The 13,872-nt window shown below is 40.4% G+C and overlaps 1 protein-coding gene across 2 annotated transcripts in view; it reads right to left on the reverse strand.

Annotated features, from left to right (window-relative positions):
- Positions 1–13,872, reverse strand: part of LOC113973952 (follicle-stimulating hormone receptor) — an 86,300-nt gene that overhangs the window by 4,633 nt on the left and 67,795 nt on the right. For both annotated transcript variants that reach the window (XM_027696657.1, XM_027696658.1), the window contains 4 exons: positions 12,680–12,757; positions 8,912–8,980; positions 8,725–8,799; positions 3,690–3,875 (listed from right to left, as the gene is read on the reverse strand). In XM_027696657.1, coding sequence (XP_027552458.1) covers positions 3,690–3,875; positions 8,725–8,799; positions 8,912–8,980; positions 12,680–12,757 — 408 coding nt within the window. The remainder of the gene's footprint in view (positions 1–3,689; positions 3,876–8,724; positions 8,800–8,911; positions 8,981–12,679; positions 12,758–13,872) is intronic.

The raw sequence follows: 13,872 nt of genomic DNA on the forward strand, positions 1-13,872 counted from the left end.
TGTAATAAACTCCACTTATTCACTCTGTAAAATTCTGTTACTGTTTAGCATTATTTTGCCAAAGTAAACTAGAAAAATAAACTAGAGAAAGGACAACTTAGAGAATAAAATTAAAATTGACAGAGTGCTCTGACAAAAATAAACAAAAATTACTACCTTTGTACAAGTTGTTATTTTATGCACTTTGTCTGGAGCTGGTGACAGCAGGATTTTGTGTGCTGAGAAACATGCTCAGCAGAGCAAATAGTCTTAACCTAGGTTCTGTATTAAGCCCTATCTCAAACCAATCATTCTCACCAAAAGGTGACATCAGGTGAGTTGTGAGCAACTGATGGTATGTTCTCATGAGACAAGGCCCAAACATGACTCCTGATTCTGCCACATTTTTTGAAAAAGTAGGATTTCAAGTGACAGGTCCTTTGAAGAATAACGATCAAGTGTAAGGACAGAGTCATATCAATGTCATTCTTTTAGGCAGAAGGTGATCTTTATGTCAAAGGAAGTCAAAAGCTTACTGAAGTTCATAATGGTATATGTCAAGTTGAGGGTTTTAACATCCAACCTCTGCCCTATCCACACTTCAAGGATATTATTTTCCAGTCACAGAAAAATGTGAGGGAGTTCAACATACTGTACTGGACTTAAGAAGGCAGCTTACCTTCTGTTAGGCCAGCATCACAATATTCAAGCATGATCAATTCACAGATCAATATTTAGCATATAGTCCTTATGGGAATGGGAAAAACATCAAAATTGTCTTAAAATTTGTGTCTCAGACTGGCAGAGCTTGATTCCACCTTCTCCAAAATTTAGAAAGCACCTGTCACTGTAACAGGTTTAAGCTTCCCATTATCACAACAGCACCTGTTCTCTGGCACAGACAGATTTGGGAGAGGTGACCAAGCAGGATTCGCTATGGCAATTTATTTTTTCTAAGAGTTCGAGTGCTGCAAAAGTGTCAAAGAGGGAAAATCTAACATAAACTGGCAGCCAGAAAGGGACCACACATCCCTGTTTTATTTCCTTCCCAGAGTTCCCATGTGAACAGCAGCTGCTGCTGTGATCCTTAGAAATGCACTTGTGGGGGTGATAAGGCATCCTTTTTATACTCCCTGGACCACCTGGAAGTATTCTGAGAGCCAAATAGTCACAGAATAGTGATTGTCTCCTGTGAAGGTGCATGACAAGTCAGGACACATCACGGCTCCCACCACCACAAATGATGCTGCAGCACTGAACCAAGCACAGTTCTTGCCAAAAAAATATTACATGTTGTGTGATCGAACATTATACAAACTATTAATAACTTTTAAACAGCCTAAGCAGCCTTCAATGCACTCACAACTTGTGCCAGCTGTCATGAAAACTGCTTTGAAATGAAAGCTGGTGTAGCTACCCTATGTGTGACTCATGTCTTTTGAAGTGTATTGTAATATCTTCAGTATTCAAACTGAACACATGTATCCATTTTCTCCCTTTAAGCTGGAGAAAGGATGTTAGTTTCCCACCAATTTGAGTACAAGACACATGACTGTATGAAAGAAATTACCATTTTTAATTCTGTTAAAAAGCAGCTAACAGAAAAATTCTAGTAAATTTCTATTTATGCTTAATATTTAGTAAAAAATGTATCTGGTAACTATTAAAGACATATATGAATACATTCAATTTTGTTCTGTTGACCAGGGTGGTACAGTTCACATGCACATTCATTCAAGTAGTCCTATATCATATGTCATAAGCAGGAGCATCTCCAACTTACATATTATTTCTCCCCATTGCATCACACCTGATACTGTAGGAGACTGAAGTTGTGACCAAACTTCTCCAGAAGCAGCCCCACCACTGTGGGTACTCCAGCCCAGCTTGCTGGCCATCCTTACCTGGATTGTGTGAGCTCTGCACAGGTTTGTTGGCATTTCTTTGCAAAATTACGCTTACCTGAGCAGTGGAAAGCAATGTTTTGTGTTCTCCTTGGCTTCTTGCCTGCCAGGGCAAAGGCCTTCAAAAGAGGGGCTATACAAGAGGGGAAGAGAGTGTTGTGGTCTTCAATTCCCTGGGGTGAGTGTGTGACAAGGAAGTTATTTTAAAGCCCAAGTGAGGGGACTAGATACTGGGAGCTTACCACAAGATCAGGACTGTTTCCTCCTATAGCCTTCTTCAATAGCAACTCTTACATAGTTTTTGAAAAGTCCAGTTGCCTAAATTAAGGGGTGGATTCTGTGATTTGGGTCCTGTTTAAGGTCCAAGCAGCCCAGAAGCCAAGTACCTTCAAAAATATGAATCATAGTGACATCAACATTCTTTTGCAGATTCAGGATTAAACATGCTTTCATTGGACTCATTGGAATATAACACTTTGTCATCAGGGCTGGAAGGACTGGATCCATTCCTACATATAAGTTACCAAGACTGCATGAGTATGTGAAAACATCTCCTGCTGATAAATTGTTCTAGTGAAAAGTTTAGCATTTTGGAACAAAAATGGACAATGGGGGATGGATTCTGACAGATACTTCCCTTATCCCTGCAGTCCCAGCATCACACTTGCATTCTTTACACAGACAGTTTTGCAAACACATGTAGGTGATATTTATTAGCCATCAGCACAGGCAAACTCAGTTATCTTCCATTGTTTGGTGACAATACAATGCTAAAAGTAAAATAAATGGCTATTTGAAGTGTTAAAATAGAAGTTACTGACAGTTTATGCTTTTTCTGCATGGTTTTACTGTTCTTTGAAGAAGTTTTATGCAACTTCTGAAGATGATGCCTTGATTTATAACAAGGGTTCATGATTTTTTTTTTCTGCCATGGCAAAGTCCAAGTCTTTCAGGACATCCAGTAAAGGAAGAACTTCAAACAATAATAGGGGTTTCCATAGGCATCTGCTCCTCGTGTTTTCCAGTGGCACAAATTCAGGAGGCTCATTAACTACTCAAAGTGTACATTTCAAGCCTGCCTGAGCAGGTGAAAATACTCAAAAAGAATCATTGATACCTGAAGTCTCACTGCAACCCACTAATGGAAAATTAAAATAAGCATGCAAAATTACAACTGGAGTCTAAAAAGACACCATACCCTCCCACAGTCCCTCTGTTGATTTGGGTAAAATGGATCTGCTCTAGGTTAACCATTTCAGAAGTCACGTCCAAAAACATTGTCGATGTCAACTCAACAGATAAGGTATCTCTGATGCTTGGCTTGACAGTGTTCCAATATCAGCGAGGCTTTCTGAGAGAACAGTATTTTGCATCACTCTGTGGTCCTGTTACCCTCCTGAATTGATGGACAAGTATTGACAGCTTCTCTGCAAACACAGCTTTCTCTCCAGCTACCTCCTGAAAAGTTATCAAACTTTTTCTATTTAATGTTTTCAGCATGGCTCCAGGCTGATCCAGGACAGCAGGTCCAGTGAAACATGGACCTACAACAGGTGGGGACAGAGCTGCAGCTGGGGAAAATACTGATGGTAAGCTAACACAGCTATTAGAATTTAACAATTCCCTGTAATGTGGAGGCAGTACACTGTGTAGCATGCAAAAACCTGTATGTATTGTGTATTTATTTATTTCTATTTACTTACCTGCTTTAAAGAGACCTTTTCTATCCAGACTTTGAGGAATTTTATTTAATTTACTATCAAATGCTGAAAAGTGCCAAGAAGAAAAACAAATTAAATCACTTACTTTTGTCTTTTCCAGTTTGTAAATGCACAGCAATGGCTCGGATACGTGAAGTTCGCTTCAATCAAAGATCTAAATTTGCTTAGATCAGGAAGCTGTTTTAAATTGTGTGTAGATCTTGCTCTTAACTTCTTAATGAGTTCTAATCCATGACTTGGCAGGAAACTGATTTTCGTGCTTGAAATATCCCTTTAAGAAAACAGATTAAAATCTTGGTAAAAAGCAAATTTACTTCTGCTCAACAAGGGATATGTGTTTTAGACTGTCCTACTCTTTCTCAGAGTAGTGGTTGGAAACAGGTCACCTGGAAATCTGCACTAAAAAGAGGATCCAGTGAAAAATTAGGTGTTCCTCCAGCAAACTGAACTAATATACATTGCAAACAACAATCAAGTGATGCTAGTCTGTGAGAAATAAAGAAAAAAGTCCCATAATGTTCTGGGTAAGAATTAACAGGGACATAAACCATTAGCGCCATATGATGCTGGGTTTAGTAAATACCCAGTAAATGCAACAGTCATCCCACAATACTCTTACAGGATAAAAAAGGCTGATGAAATCGCAGTAGAAGTTTGCTGTATGAACATCACATCATGGGAAGGCTGTTGTGGAAAAAGCAATAAACACAAAGAAAGAAGCTCACATGGGGGGTACAGATGTGAGGACAGGTTGGGTATATCAGGTTTTGTGCTCATTAGGAAGAAAAGGAGATTAAAGACAGGCAGGGGTGACATTGTTCAAAATGTTAGGAACAGAAAAAACAAACCAACAAAACATTCCCAGAGGTTTAAAGAACAAATATAGCACAGACTGAAGCAAAGAATGGGACAAGATTACAGGAGGTTAGGAGAGGTGTATTTATGTGGAAGGTAATTACTGTGTTGGACAGGCTGTCAGAGGCAGCGATGGAACCAGCACCCATGAATGTATTAAAGAGAGCATTAGAGGGGCTTTTAAAAGAAAACACATTCTGCAAACACTAAATCTTGACTTGTGCCATGCAGGTGGGGAAAGGGAAGAAGGACCAAGTGTGCTCCATCTCCAGGCTGAGATATTTGGGAATCCTTCCCCATAGCTTCAGGGTGTAACAGCTGGGGCAAAACATCTCCAAATTTCCCCCACTGGAGCACAAACCGTGTCCCTTGGATCATGGCAGCATGAGAACACACTTCTTTCTCTTAAAATGTGAAAATGAACTGCACAAAATCACCCTGTCCTCCTCCCTTAGTCCTTTGTGCTCTTATGGGCTAAGACTGATCCAGGATACAGTGTTTACTGAGGCTGCTCTGCTCTTAATTCTCCAAGAAAAGACAGAATTTTTGCTTAATCAGGGAATTAAACTGACAATATTTGTAGTTTTCTACATGTCCCCTTGAAGATACAGTTTCATCTGTAACAGTATGATGTCAGTACAACGTTATTTGATCTCTATTACTCAATGTGCACAAATTGTTTTTATTATCATTTTAATACAGTAGAGTGGTGCCTTGTGAGGGGGAGATCAGGTTTTAGCAGCATGTAACAAAGTTTAGACAGTTGCTATGTACCATACACACAGTTACATCTCTGTTCTCTGGTTTAAGAAACAAAATTAATGCCAGGGAAGGGCTCTGTTTGAACTCCAGCCAAGCCTAACAAATTCACAGGCAGCTGATAAAGTGGTTTGTAAAATTGGTGTTGGGTAAAGATGATGTGTCCATGCTGTGCCTACAGCCAGGCTCTAAAGGAATGTACCACCTTCAACAACTGAACCATGAACTGTGGCAGCAGAGGAGCAAACACAGACTCCACTCCACTGCCCTGACCTAGGGCCATAAATTCTACTGGAAGGGCAAATAGACCAGTGTATTAAAAATGCTATGAACTTCTGCAGGGCAGAATGAGAGAAGCCACACTTCTCACAGAGAGGGTTCTGAGGTCCTGGGCCTGTTTCTTACAGGAGCTGAAAACAGTAACCAATGAGAAATTTTAGGCTATCTGTTTCTGACCTGGACACTTGAAGAGGTAATTAGGTTGCAATGAGCAACCTTGATTTTCGCGTGGTCTGACTATTGCCCTTAGTGCACTGCCTAATGAAAACTGTCACCCAGAGTATATGCTCACGAGCCAACAACTAAACAGCAGTTTTCTGCCTAAATCCACAGACAGCATCACTCATGGCATCATTAACAACATGTGAAACTTCATAATTCTGAAAAAGAACATGGAAAATGTTTTCTTTGGCTTGTTAGATAAAAATCATTACCAAATCCAAACTGTTATTACAAGGAGTGGAAATAATGAGCAAATATGAATAGGAATACCACCTGAACTTAAAAATAGCAAAAAGGTTACTGGGTCTCTCATAATCTCTAAATAATTTCATAAATACTAAATTTTTTCCCCACAAAAATATTTTATTCTTATTTTAAAAATTTTTCTTTTTATGTGAATTATTGCACATAAACCGAATTGAGTTAGGGAATTTGATTTGCAAACTCCTGCAGGGGTTTGTTGGTATGTCTGTGAGGGATAGTTATCAATAGACCACTGGCATGCCCCCAAACAGCAAACATAGACATTGTGAGGGTGATTTAGTAACTTACTCCACTGAGTTACCACACACAGACCTCAGTGCAGAGGTTCTTTGGGATGTTGCTCTCTAGTTAGAGGCTTGATAAGTTAAATAATCATGATGAACAAGATCATAAAGTGGCAATAGGAAATCAAACCATAAGGCATCAACAATTGGAATATGTGTTCCTGTGCTATTTCTGCTTGGCTGTTAGTCATCAGCCTTGACAGCAGCTGGTGCAGGAACAACAAAATGAATCTGACTTCTCTTCCAATCACTTCCCTTTCCCACTGGGAGTCTCTGTTGGATTAGCAAAAATACTGACCAACTGATGAGGTTTGAAAGGCACATACAGAAATAGTGGGAAATAGCTGCCAGAGCAGAAAACAGAGGGCAGCAAAGTGGTTGGTGAGAATTTTCTCCATGTATCTAAACCGATCTCTGGCTGCACTTCAGGGACTCAGCTGTTGAGCTGGGGATATACTGGAGCTCTCCTGTAGCCCCCATAGGTGGGTTTCCCATTGACGACAAATTGCAAGGGTAGGATGGACCACTGCCATACCATGCCTTGCATCGAGTCAGGACATAGTCAGAGAACTAAGGACTCCAGCAAAATCTGGTGTGAGCCACTACAGCTCCGAGAGCAGCAGAAAACAATTAAATGACACAATATGGCTGAAAACTGAAGCTATGAAACTCCAAGCTGGAAACACAGTGTATTTCTGTATAGAAGCAATATGTATAGGTGTGGGGATTATTAGCTGCTGGATTTACTTGCCTACTGTCAGCACTGAAATCTTTTAATTCAAAACTTGATGTCTATCCAAAAGAGATATTCTAATTCAGCTTAGAGCAGTAAGTCTGAGAGAGGAATTGATTTGTGAAACTCTGTAGTCTGTTCAAGGGCTAAGACTGGTGCTTTCTGATTATTTGTGTTTCTTTCACATTATTTTAATACGCTGAATTGTAAAATAGAAGTTGAAACTAATTGACTGTAGAACACTCGTTCAAGAAGGTCAAGAGTTAACCCCCCCAATGTTCATTCTAATAAAACATTGCAGTCTGCAACATGGATTTGATTGCAGCAAAACTTTTTCTCCCAGCAAAGATATGATTATGGGTCAGTCATTCCACAAGTGAAAGCGCATCCCTGGTGTACACTACGCTGATGGATGCGTAAGAAGGCTCTTCTTTCATGATCTCATCCAGGATAAAAAGGTAATTTCCCATCCATGGAATAGTGGATGTATTGGTAATGGAACAGAAAACTTTTTACACAAATAACTCAGTGTTAGGAATTGAACTATCAAATGAATCTTAACCACAGGCAAATCAATTTGATAAACACCCAGAATATGACTGTATCAGTTATAGCTTGCAAAGAAAATGCATTTTCTTTTTGCTACAGGAAACAATGATTTTCCTAAGAAACATCTCTGACATTACTGATGAAAAGATGCTCCACTGGCAGTCTTTTCCAAAGAATGAAGACGCTTTTAGGAAGTGAGGGAAGTGAAACAGAATGCAGTTACCCATACTATAGCTCTTTATATCATAGGTGCACTGGCCATCACAATGTGGAAACAAAATGCCTTCAGAAGAGCTCTGGACTGAACTCAGGGTTAATCAGACATTTTTCTCCTTCCGTTTTAGATTTTTAACCACTCTAACATCTGTGTAAAATCTTCCAAGAGCTCCAATGACCCCTTTCACTCTTTCTGGACAAGCAGGATAGATGGGAAGAGAGAAATGTTCTGACAAATGGGTGAGACAAAAAAAGGCTCCTACATCTCTGTCACAGCTCTTACATGTTGTGGTTTGAGCTCAGGAAAACAAGTAGTTCTGCACAATTACAGGCATTTTCAGACCCCATGGCAAATCATGGCTTGAGATAATGGTTACTGAGATTCATGAGCATCCTACTGCTGAATTCTCTACTGCGGAGATCTCAATTTCCATTTCATCACCCACCAAAGACATCCTGTTGTAACTGTGTGGGATGTCTCTCATACCTATCTCTACAGGAGATGGGACATCCCAGTCCCTAACCCTGTAGGACAGGAATTTTTCTTTAGAATTAAGCTCCACAGATACAGGGGCAGGTCTTCGGTGGCAAGTAATCCAGATTTAAGCACTGAGAACCACTCACCTATTCTTCATTTTGCTCAAACAAAAAATCAAAAGCATTTTCTGTGGAAAAATAACCAAAGGCAAAAGTACTACTCTCTTACACAGTTTAATCAACCATGGAGAGGAATCTTAATCTAAATCTCTCACTTGAAATACTTCAAAAACTTGAGGACAAAGTGAAAATAAGGATCTAGACTGATTTTTTTTTTTTTTAGCATATTCAGAACTACATGTCTGGTTTCGAAGTTCAAGGTTTGTGAGATGTTGAAATCCATACTAGCATTCATATGTTCTTCTCTGATCTTTTGTCCAGGTAGTCAATAATGAGAAAAGTGTTGTCCAAATATTACTTACAAAACAACAGGCCCATTGGCTCCCTGGAAGACCTCATTTGGTAATTTTTCTAGGTTGTGATTATCACTTAGATTTCTGAAAAACACAATATTTATGCTGAAACAATCTGAGATAAAAAAAAATAAATCTTGCAGCAGTTACTATCTTCTAATTATCACTTTTCAGAATAGTAAACAGAAATAGTTACAGCTCATCCAGATATGTTCCATTAAATGCGTGATTCTCAATTTCCTGAATTCCATTTTTATTTAGCCATCTGCAACAGAGAAAAGAAAAAGAGAGCTGTGTTCTTATTCATACTTCATGACTAAAATGTATGTAATTCAAAGCAGTGAAAGGGATCTCAAGCAAATAAAATTGTTAAATGGATATCGAAACGGTGAAATTTCTACGAATACTGGCTGGTAAGATCCCAATATTTGGACAAAGACTTTGGAGAGCACAGACACGAATAGGGCAGATGAATGCTACCATCAGAGATGACAGCTAGAGTAAGTTTCTGAAGTAAGGGCAGAGCTGGTGAAGATGCTGGCACTGCTCGTGGCTCCACTGGGAAGGCTGCAGAGCAGCTGGTGAGGCTGTTCCAGGTTAATCCCAAGAGGGGTGAGACCTGTTGGTGCTGTCAGCGCCACTTAGTTTTACTGTTTAGCAAGATTCTTTTGAAATTCTGAGCCATGGCTTAATCTTTGCCAGTTATTAGAGAAAAAAGACTGCTGTTTGCCATGGTCTCACATGCTCAGCCAGGCAGGTGGAGGAGGGAGACTGACTGTCACTGAGCCAGGCAGGAGGGCAGAAGGGGGGTGGCAGTGGTACCAAACTGCTGCAGAAAGTGGGTGATTCCTGCTGTGTCTGCTTCCTTGACAAATTACACTCCCTGCCTGCTCTGTTGCCCCAGTCCCACCTCCCCAGGTTTCTTCCCCCAAGAGGAGACACAGGTAATGAAACTGGGAATTGATGCTCCTGGGGCTTTCTGCCAAGTTTTTACTCCAGTGCATTACCTAATTAACGTTTAACGTCCTTCCCTCTGTCCCTTCACGGTCCTAAAAATTTACATTTGGGTCAGTTATATTTATCATCTTTATGGTGCAATCTTTCATCTCACTTTAAACGTCACTTTGCAGCTCACGCCCTCTCCAACAGGCAATGACAGGTCTGATTGATGGCAGAAATGGCCTGATTTAATTAAACTGTCAGCAAACTTGGACATTTTTTTCCCTAACTCACTTCGAAAGCTGAGCATGCAAGTGACCCACTTATCTAAGGTCTGAGGTGGTGAACTAAGGTCAGCATGAAAATCAGTTAAGGGTCTGGCCAAAAGGATTACTTTTTGACCATGACAGGCAGATGTACACAGCTCTGTGTCTATAATGTCTGTCAGGTCGGATCAGGAGAACTGTCACCGTCCCCTTCACTTGCAAGCACTATTAGACATGAGTGAGCAGGCACAGAGGAGAGACATGTCCCTGCTTACAGCATTTAAAACATTTATTATATTAAATTGATCCTATCCATTTGTAGCTGCCAGGCTGATATATATGTTTTTAATCACAGTGTTAGCACTTAGCTGCATTCTCTTACTGAACATGATGCTAATGCAATGAGATACTAAGGTCGTAAAAAAGAGTCACTGTTGCCATGCAGGGTGGACTATACACTCCTGTCACCTGTCTAATAGCACTGGAAGAGTAAAAAGGGCAAAATAAAGTTTACCTAAATCCCAAGACCTCATTATAGTACTTACAGACAAGTTTTTCTTGAGACAAATTCTCTCCTTACTTCAACCAGCATTCTTACTGACTCCACTAAATCTTATATTAGCAACAGGTGACAATGGAGGAAAAGATCCAGAGCTTGGATATAGGGGCCTTTACTTACCATTTCATGGCTATAGCAGACTTTTAAAACACACTTTAAAATTCTCCCAGTTCAGGAGGTCACTGCCCCCGAGGTACCATTTACACACTATTTCAGGGCTCTATCTTAGAGCCTACGCAGACTTGGTAGCAAGGTGAATTTCTTCCATAAATTTCTAGTACTTTATTATCATATGTATCCTCAGTTCCCATCTGTGCTGATCCCATGCATAGCATAAGTTCAGATGCAATCCGAATTACTGGCTTAAATAAGTTCGGAGCTTGCCACAGCTAAACCTATTAAAATTGTTTCTCTGTAGAATCTGGGGGTTCAATGGATTCTGGGTAATTTTAACCATCTGGACATGTCAGGTTTCACTAAACAATGTTTAACCAAAAGTTCCTGCTGCATTGCTGTGGCTTCAGTTTTGAATAGAAAATCAGCAAATTTGGGTCTAAAATGAGCTAAGTTCACCACAGCACAAGGAAAACCTAATCAGGGACTCTCAAAGGGCACATGCAGGGCCTCTGTCCCACGGCAAAGTCAGGACATCACCTGACCAGGGTGGTGGTGGCCAAGTCTGCTTGCACAGCTCTTGCTGTTCTTGCACACACTGGTGGGTGCTGGGAGCCCATGGCAATGGGGCTGTTGAGGAGGCAGGACAAAGCAGCTGGAAGTGGACATGATACATCACCAGGCCAATTTTGCTAACAAACCAGCAGCCTTAAGCCCTCAGAAAGGACTATCCTTCAGTACCCAGTCAGTAATTCTATCATAGTATCATAGAATAATTTGGATCGGAAGGGACCTTAAAGATCACCTAGTTCCAAACTCCCTACTGTGGACAGGGACACCTTCCACTAGACCAGGTTGGTCAAAGCCCCATGCAACCTGGCCTTGAGCGCTTCCAGGGATGGGGCACACACAACTTCTTTGGGCAACCTGTTCCAGTGCCTCACCACCCTCACAGTAAAGAATTTCTTCCTGATATAAACAATGAGACATTCTGGGGAGAAAAGAGAAGCCAATTCCATCTGCTCAAGTGGCAAAGAGAGGTCAAAGCACAGTAAAAATCTGGGATATGTATCTCATCCCTTAGTGGTATTATGGAAATGCACAGTACTTGTTGGGCAGTGCTCTGAAAATATAAAGTCCCACCTAAGCAGCTAATATTATCATCGCAGGAAAGAAGATGAACCAGTGTACTTGCAATGTCATTTCTTGAATATATATTTGGGAAACCTTTGCGTGTATGGGTCTGTGTGTCTGTGTTTAAAACTTCAGAACTTGAAGTAGATAGAGGTTGTGCATAACTGATGGGGAAAAGGAGAGATAAAGCTAAGTGACCCGCTACTGGCCTTTCTTCAATTATTGATGGTCTGACCTTGCTCCCACCAAAATCAACGTGAGCCCAATCAGTCAATTCAAATCTTGCTTGTCTGCTTCAGTATGTGAGGTAAACCACACACACAGAGTGGGAAATTTTTCCAGTCTGGCCACTGTGTAGGTGAAATGAAGGCAGCTTGTTAGCGAGGAAACAGTATGTTTTTATATACAGACAGAAAGGATCAAAGAAGCCAGCTAGTTCATTAAAATACATGACTGTTCAAGTCAAATGTAGAGTCATCTAACCATGCAGCTTGAAACTGCATTATGAACCAGCCTGTATCAATGCATTAACATTGCTTACAAATATACCACATTTCCACAACATCTGCATATGTTTTGTCCAAGTAATAAATGTCTTTGAATGGTATGTCTGACTGTAAATATTTATGAGTCATGCCATCCTCTTGAACACAATTTGTATCACATGGACTGTTGCTGTAGGTGTTTAACCTTGGCATCAGTAATTACTAAATTTGCTCTCTGCTGTGCTTTTAAAATAAAGAGTAGGACTAGAACATCCCCCCCCCAAATATTAATTTTTTTCATGTTAGGAAAACAGAATACAGAGATCTCAGGGGCAGGGAGGAAATCTAAAACATCAAATTAAATTTGGAAGTGCATGAAATAGTGCTCAACTCCTGGTTTTGTTGACCCCGCTCCGGAAAAGAAATGAGGTAACAAGGAGAATAATGAATTTTCTATGTCTACTCACAGAATCACACTTTCAGAACTCAGGCCCATGAATGAGTTTCTTTCAATTACTCGTATATTGATATTGTCTTGAATATCTCTGAAAAATAAAATACAATAGAAACTACACCTTTTTGTACTTCCATGAGCCTTTCAATACAATATGCTGTTTCAAACACAGTATTTTCCCTTATATTCAATCTGAGGAAGTATAGGCTGAGGGTAATGATGTAAGTTTTCAAGACTTTTTTTTTGCAGAGCACAAATCTTCCTGAAAAAAAAGGCTGGAACAAAACCTTTCCAACACCCCCATACTTTCCTCCCAAATAGGCTGAAGTCATTAAAATGCATAAAAGCTCAGGTCTATAACCCTGAGGTGGATGAAATAGTTCCTCCAGCAAACATACTACCCAGAAAATGCAATCTGAGGGGCTGTGAGGCCACCCTTTCTCACAGCCTCCCAGCCAGAAGAAGGAAAACCATTAGCCTTTTTGGCCTGATTCAGCAGGGTACCTACCAGCCCATGAATCATTCCCCTGCTGATGTCAACAGGGTTGCTTATAAGCTTTGTATATGTTTAAGAACTTAAGACACAAAGCCCTGCCAATGCAGTTGGTTGAACTGACAAGCAGGAATTTCCGTCTTTCATCAGTTGTGGCTGATACGAAAAAAGGAACGTTCTGTTGCCGGCTCAAAATAGGCCTCAAAGAAGTTAAATAGTATTACTCATAATTTAGACTGGGGATATGGCTGTTTCCATGCTGTTTCTGTTGGAAAGCATAGAACGAAATTAATTGTCTGCAAAGCTTGAAATTAAGCGTGGTTCCAAAATTATCTCATGCTGACAGTTCAATGCAGCCTCAACTCTTTATTAAGTGACACTTACAGAGAGGCTTCGTTCTGCAAACTGAGGTCAGCAGAGGCAGGAATAGGGAGGGAGCAAGGCACCCACACAAGAAAACTGTATCCCTCTACTAAGGATCCGCATGAGCCCTTTATAAATATCAATGCCCCATCAAAACCTATTTTTGGGACTTAAATATTGGCACAACTGAAGCCAATGGGAGTTTTCTTATTGACTCCAATGGGACCAGGGTTTGAACCAAGGCCTAGTTTGGGACTCAAATGGTATCAAGGCCTTCTTATTCTTACAGGAAAGTGTGGAGTTTTACCTGAAAAAAACCACCAAATAACTCTTGCTCTGCAGGACACAGT

This window comes from Neopelma chrysocephalum, unplaced genomic scaffold, assembly GCF_003984885.1.
Source record: "Neopelma chrysocephalum unplaced genomic scaffold, ASM398488v2 Primary Assembly neopelma1_108, whole genome shotgun sequence".
Classification (NCBI taxonomy): Eukaryota; Metazoa; Chordata; class Aves; order Passeriformes; family Pipridae; genus Neopelma; species Neopelma chrysocephalum.